At 43.0% G+C, this 15,433-nt stretch overlaps 1 protein-coding gene across 1 annotated transcript in view; it reads left to right on the top strand.

The window, feature by feature from the left end:
* Positions 1-2,753: 2,753 nt before the first annotated feature.
* TRPM6 (transient receptor potential cation channel subfamily M member 6) overlaps positions 2,754-15,433 on the top strand; it is an 86,975-nt gene continuing 74,295 nt past the window's right edge. Inside the window, exons 1-2 of the mRNA XM_065662398.1 lie at positions 2,754-2,936; positions 15,266-15,345. Of these exons, the coding sequence (XP_065518470.1) occupies positions 2,754-2,936; positions 15,266-15,345 (263 nt within the window). The remainder of the gene's footprint in view (positions 2,937-15,265; positions 15,346-15,433) is intronic.

Here is a 15,433-nt window from a genome sequence, read left to right as displayed (position 1 = left end):
TTGTGATTAAACCCAGTTGAAAGTATAAACCAAAATTAATATACTTGCTGGATAGGAGGTACGATCTAACAGAACACAGTGAACAGAGTGGGTATCTGGATATTTGCACCTTTACAGGCTCCCCATGTGAACAGCAGAAACAAAGCCATTGCTGCTTTGGTAAAAGTTTCTGTTATGTGTATTATCTCCTTTAAGATTGCTTTTTGCTAGCAGATTTTTGGACTTTGAAAACAATGGAAGGTTATGCATGAATTAATGCAGTCATACGTTGACCTGTTGGCATTTCACTTACTTAGGACATGAAAAGCAGGAGGTGTGATGTGTGGTTCCTAATGAGCATCCAAGAATTGAGCTGGCCGCACTCCTGTTGAAGTGACAGCTTATCATTTATGAAAAAAAAAGAAGTTATAAAGGATGGACAAACAAGATAGCACTGATCTCAAGGTAAGCCTGTAGAAATATAGGATTGATATTCTGCAGCAGGACTGCAGGAGAAAACATCTCAACAGTTCTGATATCTAGAGATAACAGGATAGTTATGTGGACTTTGAACTACTAAAACGTCTGTTATAAAACATGTTTTCATATCAGTGAAGTGCTGGAAAATTTGGTGTGAGAATTTTCAGCAGCATAAGAATCCTTTTGTATGGTTTTGCAGAGCAGATTTTTAGGTCTTCATAATAGATTACAAATGGTGTGTCTTGATTCCAGGGAAGATTGGGAATTTCCCATATCTGAAAGAAGATGTGCCACTTAGAAATGGCAGAAATTTGGAATTAAGAAAATGCTTGCAGTCAGTGGAGTATGTGCACCTAGCTATGTCCCAGTTGAAGTGCAGAGCATCTGCATGTGCTGGGATACGTATGTTTCAGGTTTCTTACAGGGTTCAGATTCATATGAAGAGTGACTGATGTATGTTATTAAAAGAACATTAATTTATAAACACCAGGGAAACTAGGCAAATTGAGCTGAAAGTTTCTGTGCTGGCTCAGAGTTACCTGTTTGAGAACGTTCAATTTAAAATAGTATCTTAAAGGGTGCAGCTAGGGAAAGAATGAACATGCCATTCATCACCTGCTAAAATTTTTAGCAGTGTATTCTGTTATTGAAAGCTGTAATGCTTTTCAAGTCCTACTGTTTAAGAAGAGCAGTGTAAAAAGTCTAAAGACAAAACAGATGCAGTGGAAGAAGCAGAAACTTACGTCTGGCAGGAGGCTGAGAGCAGTTTTCTTATCCTTGTGTTTGAAAGAATAGTTCATGTGAAACCACTGCAAAGTTTACCAGGTAATGTTCCAAAAGGCCCTGAGGCACACCCCAGAGCTGAGCCAGCTTTTCTGCTAGTTTTTGGGGTGCTGCTGAGCCTTGGGGCTTCACCTGGCAGTGGGAGTATCTTCTCCCTGGTGCTCTTGGAGGCTCTGCTCCCAAGCTCCTGCACTAAGATGACGCGGCCTGAAGGCAGAGCTCTCCTGTAGGGAAGGAAGAGAAGAAGGGACAGCTGGGCACCACAGAGGAAGATGAGACTTGGCTGGAAAGGAAAATTAGACCAGAAGAAGGGAGAAACATCTAGAAAGACTACGTGGATAGAAAACAATGATAAAATCCAGAGGCAGGTAAGCACTGGAGCTCACAGTCGATACAGTGACACAAGTGAAACCAACAAAATAAAAGAAACAGTAGGCAAAATACAGAGAGGGCAGAGCAGAGAAACAAAAGAACTGTAGGCTGGGATTGGCTATTAGGAAGAAGGTATTTGGGGACTGGAAAAAAAGGATTTTTGAGTCAAGTTTGAGAAACAAGTTGGAGCAAACACGTAAGACTGGAAAGAAAATGAAACTCAGAATAAGGGGAGAATGGCATATGCCTGTTGTGTTAGTCTGCAGCGGGTATAACCAACTATAATTTCTGCACATGCTTGTTTTGGTCAGATGGCTGTGATCCTGCAGGGCACAAAGATACCTGCTGAAAGGAGTGTTGAGGTTCATCCTTTTTCTCCTCCCTGTTATGTCAGTGCCTAAAAAGGGATACAAGAATAGGAAGATCAAGAGCCAGAGTATTCAAAAGCTTGGGTTTGTGTTTTAATTTCATCACTTCATGAAGACTGTAATTAATAAACTAGTTACGTACTGTGTACTTTGTACACTGGTTGACCTGTTCATCATATTGCACTGTAATACAATTACTGTTTTTCACCTTTTGCTTTTCCGTAACGTGTTGATTACATATGATTCAAGTCTTCGTAATTCGGGAGACAATTGTTGGCTTCCTCTTGCACTTCCAGTTACATTTATCACGACTGCTGTAACCTCACGTGTTTTCTTTTCACAACACCCTAAAACATAGCTAGGGGAAGAACTTGGGCTATAGAGGGGAAGCTGAAACGCAGGCAATGTCGAGCCAAGAACCGTATGCCGAGTTTGGGGTACTTGCGATGCAGTTTCTCGACGTGGTTAAGAACTAGGAAGGGTCGAAGCAAAGCGCGGCTGGGCCGGGGGGTCACGGTGTCGGCGAGGGGCTGCGAGGCGGCTGCTCCCTGGCAGCGCTGCGGAGAGAGCGGAGCCGCCACTCGCCTGCCCCACGTCGGAAACCTCGCCGGCGTGCCCGGCGGTAGCGTGCACCTTGCAGCGCCGAGGCAATAAACCGACCGGTCAAATCCCGACCGCAGAAGCCGGGGGTAAAGGACGGCGCCCCGGAGCCGCCGCGCCCCGGCAGGGCACAGCCCGCCCCGCAGCCCCAGGGCGCGGATCGCCGGTGGCATGGCGGCGTGGCGGGACCTGCTCTTCTCGCAGCTGGGCTCCGTCTGCCGCGGGGGCCGGGACTGGCGAGGAGGCGGCTGGCGGCACCCGTCCCCCGATCGCTGCGCGGCGCCGGAGGAGCGACGGCCGCGGGCACACCCGCGCTGGTCCCGGCGGGGCGGCCGCGACGGCGCGGCCCAGCAGGTGAGGGCAGGCGGCGAACGGGGGCCTCGCCGCTCCCCGCACTGGGACGGTCTGCGCAGCCCCCGCGGGGCGGCGGGAGGTGTCCGCGGCGGCCCTGCTCCGGGAGGGCGGGCGGAGGGGTGGCCGGCTAAGGCTGACCACGCACCTGCCGCTCCTTGTCCGGCGGTACACGTTGCACTCGCCGTGTCACGAGTGGCACTTGAGTACGTCGGTCTATGGCGTCGGAGTTCAGCTGAAGGAAAGGCCAGGCTACGTGGGGAAGGAACAGACCTAACTGCTGGACTGAAGGGCTAATGGCAATGAGGAGCTCCTTCAGGCTACACGGGGCTGTTCTGCCAGTGATTTTATGTTCTGGTGTCCGTGCTTGTTCCCCTGTGCTTCTGCAGATGTGCGCTTGAGTGACTTTATACACACACAGCTGCTTGTGTTCTGTCTAGTAGCCATGAGTCGCTTCCAGCAAAAAGGGTTGCCCCCACAGCAGGGCGCGGTGGTTTTGTGGTAGCGTTATTTGAGTGCCATGGGGGTTACAACGGAGAGGTGTAAAATGTAAGAAAAATAGTGAATTTTCACTACTTTCTTTTTACCATGGTGCTGACTGAAGCCTTTTTCTTTTTCTTTTTTTTTTTTTTTTTTTTTTGGAAATAACTAAGATGAAATGTGTGTGATTCAGATGTTGGGGTTTTAAAAACAGCAGTCCGTGATTATAGGTAAAATTGTGATACTGGGTGGTATTTCGCAGAGATCATGCTGTAGCAGCATGTCTGATGTATCCATTTCTGATATACTTGCTGGTATGGGGAATACATTTACAGTGGAATATTCCTTGTAAGTATTTATTAATTCAGTTTTCAAAATATGCAGTTATCTGCTTCTACACTAAGAAAAAACAGGCTAGTGTTTTAAGTTGTGAACACCTGAAGTTAAACCACAAACTTGTTTTCTTGGTACCAGGACAAAGTGGCCAGTTTTTAGAGATTTAGTGTATTTTGGATCTCCAAGGGGAATTGCAGTGTCATCTGTAGGGATAAGCTTATACCAGTATAAGGCTAAAATTAATTTAAAGAAGCATCATCAGTGGCTTTTTTGGTGGGTTTGTTTGGTTTTTTTAAAATAAAAAATATGGCCTGAAGTTGTGAAATCAGTTTACAGGCTTTTCTTTCTATTTTATACCACAGTAATTCAGTTTTATGTAAAGTAATAATAGGCTTATATATTGGTATTAAAAAATGATAAACATCAAATTGGCTAGGTTATATTTAAACTTAAGTTTCCTTAATTGTTTTGTGGCTTGGTAAGTGACAAATGCCAAAGCTTTCTTGGCTGTTACAGGGTCATTGGCCCCACAGTGAGTGTGCTGAAGTATGTTACCCCTGGAAATAACCATTATCAGGAAGAAAGCCCAAGAATCATACAGAACCATATACGAGAAAGACATTTCTCTCTGGTCTGCACCTTCACATTTTTTCTGTCTTCTAAAATGTAGTAGGGACAGGGAGCGGATAAGATCGTTCTTACCTCCTCCCACCGTTCGTGAGCACCTAAGTGGAAAGCAGTAAGTCATATAGTAGTTTTAAAAGAGCAGGTGAATTTAAAGTATCTATGGCTTATAGAGGAAAACGAGGTTTTGGTGAACGTCATTCTGTCCATGCAGCATGCACAGTGCTCCTCTGTGGGCAGAAGGTAACATTTTCAGAAACATCTAAACAATTTGTGTACATAAGGCTCAGTTTTTAAGGTTGTTGGCATGTAAGAGCATGGTTCCCTCTGGGACCAGTCAAACTTGTGTACGTCATGGCTGCTTTGCTTTTATAGAACCTAGGGCTGGGCAGCTGCAACCGGTCACTCCTCTCTCATCCCAAGGAATTCTTGTTCATCTCTGAAACCACAGTGGGAGATGCACAGAGATAATAGAAAACAGGTTTTAATGGTCATGGGGCCAGAACTGTCCTCAATTTATTTTATTGTCTTTAAAGCGGGGTTGTGGTACAGGTTAGGAAGTCAGGGGAAGTGTGAAGCAGTAGGAGAAGGTGGTCAGTCTTTTCCTGCTGCAGTCATCACAACTCTGAACATGGCTGGTGTTATAAATAAGATGGCACAGACCTTGCTGGGCTACATGTACGGTATTCATCAGAGTAGATCTAATCTGGTTACATCGGCTGAAGCTGAACAAAACCTTCCCAGGAGAAAGATCTACCTGAAGTATGCAATATCTCTTCATGCATCTTTTCCTAGATAAGCCACTCCTTCATCCGGCCTTTTCATGACTCAATTATGAATTTATTTTCCACTCAGTAGCACCATCTCAGCTGAAGAGGTGGGTCCCCGTACGTATGTCCCCTAGCAAGCTGATCTATAGGCTGTTACGTACTATCCAAGGAGGCTGTATGTCCAAGTTGGGTAATCCAAGTTTCCGAAAACTGCACTGAAGAGTTTGAGTCTCTTCGGGCATTTCACAGCATGACTGGACGCTGAGGTGGCCATGAGTTAGCAAGTTTGATCTTCCCTTGGTGTTGTTTTAAGACTGGATCTCTCAGCTGTTGTGTAAAGCTTCTCCAGTTCTTGTAATACGTAAATGCGCTTCTCTGTAACGCACATGCTAGGTGAACCCTTGTGATCCATGCTGTATTATTTGAATTACCAGTTCTTTTGCTTTACATTCTTACCTCTAAAATGTTGCCTCAGTTTTTGAGAGTTGGTCACACCTTCTCTTGCCTGTCCTGAAAGAGGAGAGGGGCTGTAGCTCTAAGTAAGGTGTGTAAGCCTCAAGAAAGGCAGGATTTATTAAGCACTTGTCTTCATCCTTTCCTTGGAGCTGGCATCACTGCACATCTCTGCCGTAGCGTGGTTGCTGGTATGCGCTGTTCTAAGTTGTTCAGTTCCTTCTGTCTGCTCGTAGGGGAACAGAGAGTGGCATCTAAGAACAGTTTGTTGCTGTTGTTTTCATTGGCAGGGAAGCTGAGTGCTGTTGTGCTGCATGTTGATAAATACAAGTCAGAAAAACGGGTTTTTAAAACCTATTGGTGGTGTGACATCTTGTTGCTACTGTTTGCAAATCAAATGTCCTTGGGTTGCTAATTAAATGGGTGTGTCTGATTCTTCCTAATCAGTAAGTCAGTGATGAGAATTGGGCTCAGCCCTCTTCAGTGTCGTCAGTAATGAGGAAACTGCATGGGCACTGTGTCAGGGTGGACACACTCTCCTCCTCGCCTTCACTGGTTTCAGGTGTAATGGTCTGGAACTCGGTAAACAGCTCTTTGGTGTAAAAAAATATCATGTTCTCATTATAAAAGTGGTTTCCTAGCTGCCGTGTGGTGCTAGGGATTACACAGAGGTGATGAGGGACACAGCCACATTACAAGGGGTCGGTAGCCTGTTCTGACTGCAGTGTCAGTGGGGTTGGGCTGCATTGCTGAGGTCAGACTGTGGATATAGACTTTTCACCAGTCTGGCTGGGGTGGGACGATCCCATGTTTGGTCACAGTCCTGCTGTTGTAAAGTACTGGTTTCATTTATGTTATATTGGCACAGTTTAACCCCCAAAGAGGGGTAGATGAGCTTCTAGTAGTGCTTACAAAATGTATGCCATGCAGCCGTGGCCCTCTCATAGATATCTGCCTGTCTCTGCTCTGGCCCTTCGCTCACTTCTCATGCTGGTGCAGCTCACGAGAGCACGCAAACAGAGTTGCAGCTGGACAGCTCGGTGAGTAAGGAGTGCTCCCAGGAGGCTGGCTGGCCTCTGGGGACAGGAGTTGGCAGCAGGATGGGGCACAGGCCTTTTAGGCTGCAGGGTAGTGTGGCTGGGAGCACAGCCTGGTGCGTTGGGGACCAGGAGTTGCAGCCTGGTTTTGTCCGGGGGGAGCAGTGGTGATGGCTGCCAGGTCATCCTGTGCAGCCCAGGATAAACATCAGCTGAAGCTGCCCCTCACTGCCTGGCCCTGGGGAAATCCAGGCCTTTGGGGGTCGCTTTGGCTGCTGTTCCAGCCTCCAGAGCAAGAAACCAGATGGTAAGGCTTGAATGTGTCTTGGCACATGAGGCCAAAAGTGCAGAAAGACCCTGTGGAGAGCCCGAGGGTGTGTTCAGATGGCCTCTGCGGCAAAGGGGCAGGAGGACGAGTCTGTCTCAACAAGACCCCAAGCGGCTGCTCCCAGCCTGAGGCTGGCTCTTCCTCCAGCTGGGTTGAGGTGGCTGTTTATGAGTCTGTGGTGGTCGGTAGGTGAATGGTATGACTCCTATTTAAAAGCAAGGCAGCACTGTAAAGAAAAGCTTTTTTTAGTTTATTTGGTTGATTTTTGCACGGTAGTGAGGTGGGCAGAGCTGAGGAGAGTACTGAGCCGTGGCCATCTGGGAAGCACGGGGTGGGACCATACCTTCAGACTCCTCAGAAATCATCCAGGCTGTGCTCCCTTTCTCCCGAGAAGATGGGATTTCAGTCCTGTGACAGTCTGCCCATATTGCGGTGTGTGTAGGGCTGCTGTACTCAGCTGTGAAGCCCATGAAGATTTTATTACTGTGTGAGACAAGCAGAGGAGCAAAAAGATCAATGCTGGCAGGAGTGACAGCGAACAGTTACGTGGCTCCAGAAGTGCACTGTGTGGGTGGCTCCCATCCCTTAAACTTCATGGTATTACAGTGTAATACAGATGGTATCAAGCTGTGACTTACTGGGACCCTTCATGCTTCCTCCAGCTGAGTGTTGCAAATTGCATTTGTTTTCCACTTTAGATACCTCAGATATGGCCTGTCTTCAGAGTCACTATTTGATATTAATGCCCATGTTATGAAAATATAAAACAAACAAAAGAAAGCTCTGAGATTTGCCAGCAGATAATATTCTTCTCTTCCTCCTCCTGCTTTAAACTGTGAAGAACTTTGTGCTGTGTAATGTTGAATCCTTTGATGGAGGAATGTGTAACAGCAGTGGGTGGTTGACCTCTGTGGTCACTCAGTGCCAGATAGGTGAGACACAGTTTCAGAAGTAGTGAGTTGGTTATCTCTTTGCCAGCATCCAAGTTCTGAACAAGGAAGTGTCTTTGATGAGGCAAGGGTTTTCTATTTAGTATTTCCTGCGTTTTCTTGTCATGACCCCACTGCTATTTGCATTCAGAAATGCTCTTTCAATTATATTGTATGGTCTATGCTGAGATCAGAAGCAGCATTCTGGAAAGCCCACTGAAGTCAAAGAGTTTTTCTTTATGGGCTAAGTTTGGGATCCAAATATTGGAAACATTTTTATGAGCCTTCGAGGTAAGGCCCCAGTCCAGAAAAGCACTTAGGCATACATACTTAGCTTTTAAGTGCAGTTGATTAAATGTGAAAGGAAATGCCATAGCATGCTGTTAGTTGAAGGGTGGATTTATGCATTTCTAAGAAGCTGACACCCTCCATTTGAGCCATGGAAAGTAAAGTCTCTCTTCAATATGACTGAAGATTTTTAACAAGTCCTGTTTCCTCTGTCGGACTTAGGTCTGCATTTACCCTGCTAGCATGGGTAATTTCTCTTCTGTTAGTGTAGGTCATGTGTCTGTGCAAATCTGAGAACATGTTTACAGTGGCTGTTTTTGAATTAATACTAGGAAATAGTCACATAAATTCTGCTGTAACCTGAAATTACATGTTATCTTTAAAAGCAGAAAACACAGAAACATTTCTGTGCTATTGAATCTGCAGTCTGTCAGGCCCTGTAACTGGGCATGGTGAGCTGGTGAGCAATGGTGAAAGCATTCAAATTAGATTTTTACACAATATTTTTGTAAGTATGTAGTGCTGAAAATTTTAATTGCAAATTCAGTTACTTGTAGTTGCAGTATTTCCACAGATGTGCAGAGTCCTGAACGCTTGTGCAAAGGAGCAGGTAAGAAAGACTGGATAAGCAGAATAGGCTAGTTAGCAACAGATGTAATGATGTACTGTAGTGATGAAGGTCAGGGCAGCCACAGTGTGTCTGTGTTACAAAGCCAGGTTGTTGTCTTCTGAGAGATTGGCCTGAACACAAGGAAATTCTAGAAGGCCTGAGCATCTGTTGAAAAACTCACGCTGTGTTCGTGTTTTACAGTGCATGAGTCTGGAGTTTTACAATGCACTTCTATCCTGTGTGATTCCAAAGTGTTCTTTGTTACAATCAGTTGTTACGTTGCTACATACCATAAACATGCACGTAATGGATGCTGAACCAGAAAGTTCCTGTCCTGAAAAACTTTTGCAGGACAGCCTGTTAAGTTGAAAATCTGTTTAGTACTGGCAGTAATTTACCAGTTGCCATGGGATGCAGAAATACTGCTGAGGTCCTGCTTTTTCAAGTAAGAATTATTATGCATGATACTTGCGAGTCCACCTTACCTTTTATAGCTCAGGAGTTTCCAGGGGTAAGGGTTCAAGAGATGGCAATGTGCTTATAGGCAGAGCTCTTGTGAAATAGTGTTGAGTGTTAGCTCATAAGAACTGTGGCTGCATTTCAGATATCTAATGTTCCTGCAAGTGGCTCGCTCAGTGTGTAGATATTTTTCAATAACTACATTTAAGTTATTAAGTTTATTTAAGACATTTTAGAGCACTGTGCTGAGCAGAGAGGCTAGATTCTTGCAGTGGCGATAATAAGGGGAAGTTCTTTCCTTCCCTTCACTGTGAATTTGAATAAGGGTTGGTCACATGCAGCATTACACTGATTTCTCACAGTTACGTTTTCAGCTGAGAATGGTGTCTCCCTCCTGCCCAGGCACTGAAAATCAGTTTGTGATATTTTTGGGTGTTTCTCATTCTTGCCATGAGCTGGAAAGTTTCCTTGTAGCATGCTGGTGTCCTGAGGCACATCTATTAGCCCCAGGGTTGTCTGTTGCTGTTTAATGAGTATTTGCTTTTCTCTAATAATTCTGAAGGTGATAAGTAATTTCTTAACTGGAAACAGTTAAGACTTAGGAGAGTGGTTGCGTGTAGTAGATTCACTACACACAGTGTGTGCAGAGCTGAGGTATGCTGCTTGGCAGCACCGTTCAGCTCTTGCAGTAGTGTTTTGGTGAGACATGAAATAGAAATTACTGTTCTCTGTTACCAATACAAATCTGTTGCAGTTTTAGTTGATCTTTCTAGTTTCCAGCACAACTGTGCTTTGCCTAAATGAACTAGCCTGTTAATTCAACTGGCTAGTCATTATGTGATTTCTCAGTATCTGTCCCTGTCTGGATCTACGATGTGTCATTAAAGCCAGTTACTGCTATTTTGTCTAGTAAATCGTTATATTTCAATAGTGGATGAAATTATGCTGATATAGAGATACATGCCTTTTAATTTTCTTTTGCAGGGAACTGAACAGTGTCCAGAGCAGCATGCGGTTTCATTAGAAAATGCATTTACCTGTGCCTTTCACCCCAAAAGGGACATAAATACAGCTAATTGTACCAAAAATTTGCTGTTTGCTTTGGCAGCGTAACCTAGTTTTCCTGAGGTTAGTACTCAACTGGTGAACAGTGCTTATTGTCTGGTCTTGAAGGGACTGAATGTTTCCTACAGATCTTGGTTTAGTAAAGCTAATTCCAGAGCAGGACAAATGCACATTGACCCCTACTTATCAGTGTTTAGTTGGTGCAGTGCATCTAAAGGCTTTGACTCTGGCAGGTCCTTTCTGAGGGGGTGGGGTGGGCTGGGTCAGAAGAAAGCAGCTGCAGAAATGGAAGTGTTCTCCCATTTGTGCTGCAGGGGTGGGTGGTGGAGTGAGTGAGTGCAGGCACCAGTATGGCAGGTGATCGCAGACTGCATCACACTATCCTCTGATGCTGGTGAGCCAAGCACTGTATACCTGCGTGGTGATGCCAGTGGGATGGTGGCACCCCTGGGTTTTGGAGGACAGTTTACCTCTATGCTAGGCTCAGCTTTTAGGTTTTGTCTGCTCTTACTCCCTGTCAGCAGGGATTTGAAAGAAATGAGTAGTGCAAGTATTTCTGTGAATTTTATGCTCTGGTCTATTTCTTTTCTTCCGGAAAGCTTAATTTTTGAATGTTACTTACATGTAACCAAATTTGACCCGACATTGTCCCTTTAATACCATATTATGCAAGAATCTCAGACAGTAAAGATATTGGAGAAGTGATTAAAGGCAATTTTCTAAAAACTACTCATGTGCCTTAAATTTCAGAGCCAAACTCTTGCCACTCCATTGACTAAATCAGTCTAGAAATCTCCAAAGCCTCTTCTGTGGCAGGGAACTATAAGCAGGAATCCTAATCCTCAGACTGGCGAGAAATGAGAAGGCAAAACTCCCAACTCCCAAACAAAGGTCTCAGGAGTTAATGGAATGAAAATTGCAATATAAACTTGGCTTCGGGTCTTTCTGTATGTAAGAACAGAAAATTGCCAGTCAGAAGGAATATTCAGGTGTTTTGTCTCCTTTGGGGTTTGGTGGTAGAAAGGATACAGGTTGTTGCTGGCTGAGGTGCATGTACCTCACTGTAGTGATGGGAGAAGTTTTTATTTGTTGTTGAATTTAAGGATGACAGTTTTGAAATGTTAGAGTTTTATGAAAGGAGATACACAGAGGTCTTTTACAAAGCTGGGAATCAAGAGCAAACAAACAGCAGTTCAGAAGCTTCCTCTTTTCATTTTTACTTGCCCAGCCCTGAAGTCATGAATGACTGTAAAAGCATGAAAGTTTAAAACCCTTTTCCTGACTATACAGTTAGCTTAGAAACTAAGTAAAGGCCTAAATTAATGAATGAATGCTGTTGCTATGGTGTAAATTTTACGTACTACATGAAGTTTTCACCTTGTATAAAATTAATAGTAAGGATAAATTTGTTGTGTCTCACAGTGTCTCAGTTTTTAAATTTGTTCTTCATAAGGTGAAATACAATGCTATAGTCTGGTGGGGGATTTTTTTGTGTGGTTGGTTGATTGGAATTTCGGTATCTGTATTTTACATTGTTCACCTGTTCAGGAACTTCATTAAAGAGAAAAATGGTGAACTTTGCAAAACAATGTTTTTCTGCTATATTCATGTTCATTGTTTGAGATGAATATAAATGTTAAAGTTAACAGGCTTTGTCAGGATCATACACAGATGATACACTATCTACTGCTTTTTTAAATGTAAAAATTACTGGATGTAGGGAGGTATAAGGCTGCAGCATAGCCAACACTGGCAAACTCCTTATATAAATAAGCAAAGATTAATGTTGAAATATCTCTATGGGAAGATACCATGTTTCTTTTCAGGGCAGAGTGAAAAATCCAAATAGTGCATCAATTGCACTTTGCAATGTCATTTTCAGTCCTGTTGACTTGGAATCCTGTAGTGGAGTTAACTTACATAACTGCTATGTGCATGTGTCTGTGCCACTGGGTGAGGTGCATCTTGGTACTTTGAGATTCAAAGGTCAAATAAATTTCTTAGGGATCTCATTCAGCTGAAATAAACATGAATTTTATCAATGACTGCTCTAGTAGGAAAGTTAGACTCATGGCATGTAATCTAAAGCTGTAGAGGTTTATCTCCATTGGCTTTGTTGGACCTGTAGCCCGACCCATTGTGACAAGAGTGGCCTGATGAGCTGTGGCATGTGTTGTTCACTGTCCTTACTGTCTCAGCTGCAGGAAAATACAGGTGGTTTTAGGCAAAATTGAAAAAGGATGCACAAAACATACAGAATTTTAAGCACTGGTATTTTTCTTAACCCTCAATTGCCCTCCAAAATCTAAAAAAAAAAAAAAAAAAAAAATATTTAAAACAATTAATTTTATTTCTTTTTTTAGCAAATAACTTAGATATTAAAAAGCTGGTAGTAGAGAAGCCTTTACATCTCCCATATTAGATGTAACTTCAACTCATACAGTGTATTGCCATTACTGAAGACTGTAAGTTGTATTTGATTTGAAATAACCACGTTAAACAGCTGTTATGTACCAGATGACCTCTCCTCCCTTTAAAATGATTGATTTGTGTTTATCTTGTGTCGTGTAACTTAATGATGAGGATCACTGAACTTTGGAGATAAAGACTTCTTTGACACTCCTTTTTGAGTGTACTCACACATGGATTAGCAGCTGATGCCTTGCTCAGCTGGCAGCATGTTTTGCTGTTGGTGCCTAGGCTGATGCACTGTTTCTGTTACACTGGGCTGCGTATCTCCAGCACTGGCCTTCACACCTGGAAAGACACACAGATAACACTTGATTTCCAGAATGTGGCATGCTGGAGGGAAAGTAGCTCAAGGGAAGCTACCCTAGATTGCAATGCAACAGCTTGCTCAAAATTACTTGGAGTGTTCTTGCTAAACTGAAAGTGACAGCAGTTGGGTGTTCTCTCACAAGACTGGGCATGTTGCCTCAACAAATGCTTTAAGGCTTGTCAGCCTTTTGACCATTCTGTCACACCCTTTCTTGTTAATGAAAAGTTTAATAAAGTTCATTCTTAACTGAGGCATCCCATAAAACAAAAAGATTTTTTGTTCCCCACTTTTGCTTGAAAATAGTAATGGGTTGCAGAAACATCAGAGTCACAGGTTATTGTAATATAGAAACATTAGACTGTTTTGCTTGGTAGCTCAAATGAGAATAAGGTGCCTTAGGAAGCATGAAACAGTACTGACTACTAACAAGAATACTACCGATGGTTTTCTGAGAGCAGTGTGTGCTTGCCTTCAGGTGTTGAAATTTGCTTCACTGCTTCCAAGGATTAATGGATTTAATTTCTTGCACCTTGACTTCAGTCAGTCTCCCTCTTACTAAGATAACTAATTTTCTTTCGTGCCCATCCTCTGTCCAGCCCTGAGGATCTTTCACATTGTTACTCCCTTGTTTGAAGCCCAACCAGACACATTCACTTAGTTGCTCTCAGAAGAATACACATGCACATCAATACCAGCAACTGCTCTTTAGTGATCTGTTTCATCTTTGTCAGTGGGGGCCCATTTCAGAGTACGTTAAAACCAAAGGTAGGACTCTCATTAGTCTTGGTCAAAGCTGGGTCCCTATCTGCAGACAAGCTGATAGTTCAGGTTGCTTGTGGCCCTCCATAACTGTGTGACTAGCTGGAAAATTATGCAGGGGTATTTAGGGATGTGAAGCCAAATTTAAAAAAACCCTCAAATGGGCCTGCTTTATTAAGGATCGTAACTCCATTCTGGAGATAAAAGAGAAGTATTCTCTTTTGTAAGACTTGTTGCTGAACTCTGTCATAAAAATCCCCCAGCAGTATTCTTAAGAAGTTGAATTATTGGCGTTTTCATTAATTGAAATCTTTTCTAAGTCATTGTATGAAAGACACCTTTTGCAAACAAATATGGAGACAAGTACTTACCATAAATATTTTTATAGGGTAAAGATTTTGCAAATTATTTGACAGCTGTTTGTCTTATATGCCTAATCATAAACTCGGACCCTGCTGTGCTGTGTCCTGGAGAGATTGCTGTCTATAAGGTAGACAACAGACAGAGAGTGAGATGGGCGTGAGAAATGAGACAGTAATAGTTGGTACAGTTTTATTTACTCTTTACAATAAGATGTCTGTCCATTGTGTATTTATTGTGGAGGTAGTTCCCTTTGACAACAAAAAGAATCCTTTGCTTCCAGTGATTACTAAATTCAGTCCCAGAGATTTCAAAGTTCATCATCCAGAAACTGTAATTCCTTTCAGGAAATTTGCTCCTGCTAGGCTTGAACAGAAAGAAGTTCAAAGACTGACAGTCAGGTTGTTTGAAAAAAAAATCTGATACCGCAGTGACTATTCAGTTTACTTGTCTGCAGCAGGCATTGCTGAGACACACAGTGTCATAGGAGGCCAGTGGGTGAAACTAACTTGACACACTTTTGAGTGGTAGGACTAGTCTTTGGTTTCTGCTTTTTTATTTCACTGTAGTCCTAGTTGAATAAAAATATAACCAAGATGAATTTATTCTTAAATCTGTTAAGAAATAAAAGAAGGAAGCAACCATCCCTTTCAGGTAAAAAGAAAATCTTGCCTTTTTTTTTGACACACCTTTAGCAAGGTTGCCAGTTGCTAGTCTTCTGACAGAAGGGAAGTGCAGTCCTTTAAGCAGTCCTGATTCATTCTTACCGTTTCCTCTATTGTACATGTGTTTGACAGATCCTCTAAATAATTTTCATCTTTATTAGTGAGGGGCGGGGGTAAATTTTAATATTGATCTTTCTGTGGAGCTTTGTGGATCTTGGGTGTGAAGGGCTGTGACTCTTCAGAGCTGTAACTTCCCCTTACAGTGTTTGATTTCATCTAATATCGTGATGGGAATCATTCTGTGTTACAGCCATGTAGATGTTATAGTGCAATTTTTGGCATTATATGCTTAAGTTCAGGAATACAATTGTTTTTGAAATGTCTTTTCAGTCCCCCAAATCGTGGATTGAAGAGGTCTTCAGTAAAAGAGAATGTGCACAGATCGTTCCCAGTTCAAAAGATCCTCACAGGTAAAATAATGAATTTCTGTTATTTTTTGTTACATTTATAAAGAATGAGAATAATTTCTTATGGATGTTGTGTGTAGCTTGGATGAAG

Source organism: Lathamus discolor, chromosome Z (genome assembly GCF_037157495.1).
Source record: "Lathamus discolor isolate bLatDis1 chromosome Z, bLatDis1.hap1, whole genome shotgun sequence".
NCBI classification, from domain to species: domain Eukaryota; kingdom Metazoa; phylum Chordata; class Aves; order Psittaciformes; family Psittacidae; genus Lathamus; species Lathamus discolor.
The sequence above is the reverse complement of the archived record's forward strand: the minus strand, read 5'-3'. Positions and strand labels throughout refer to the sequence as shown.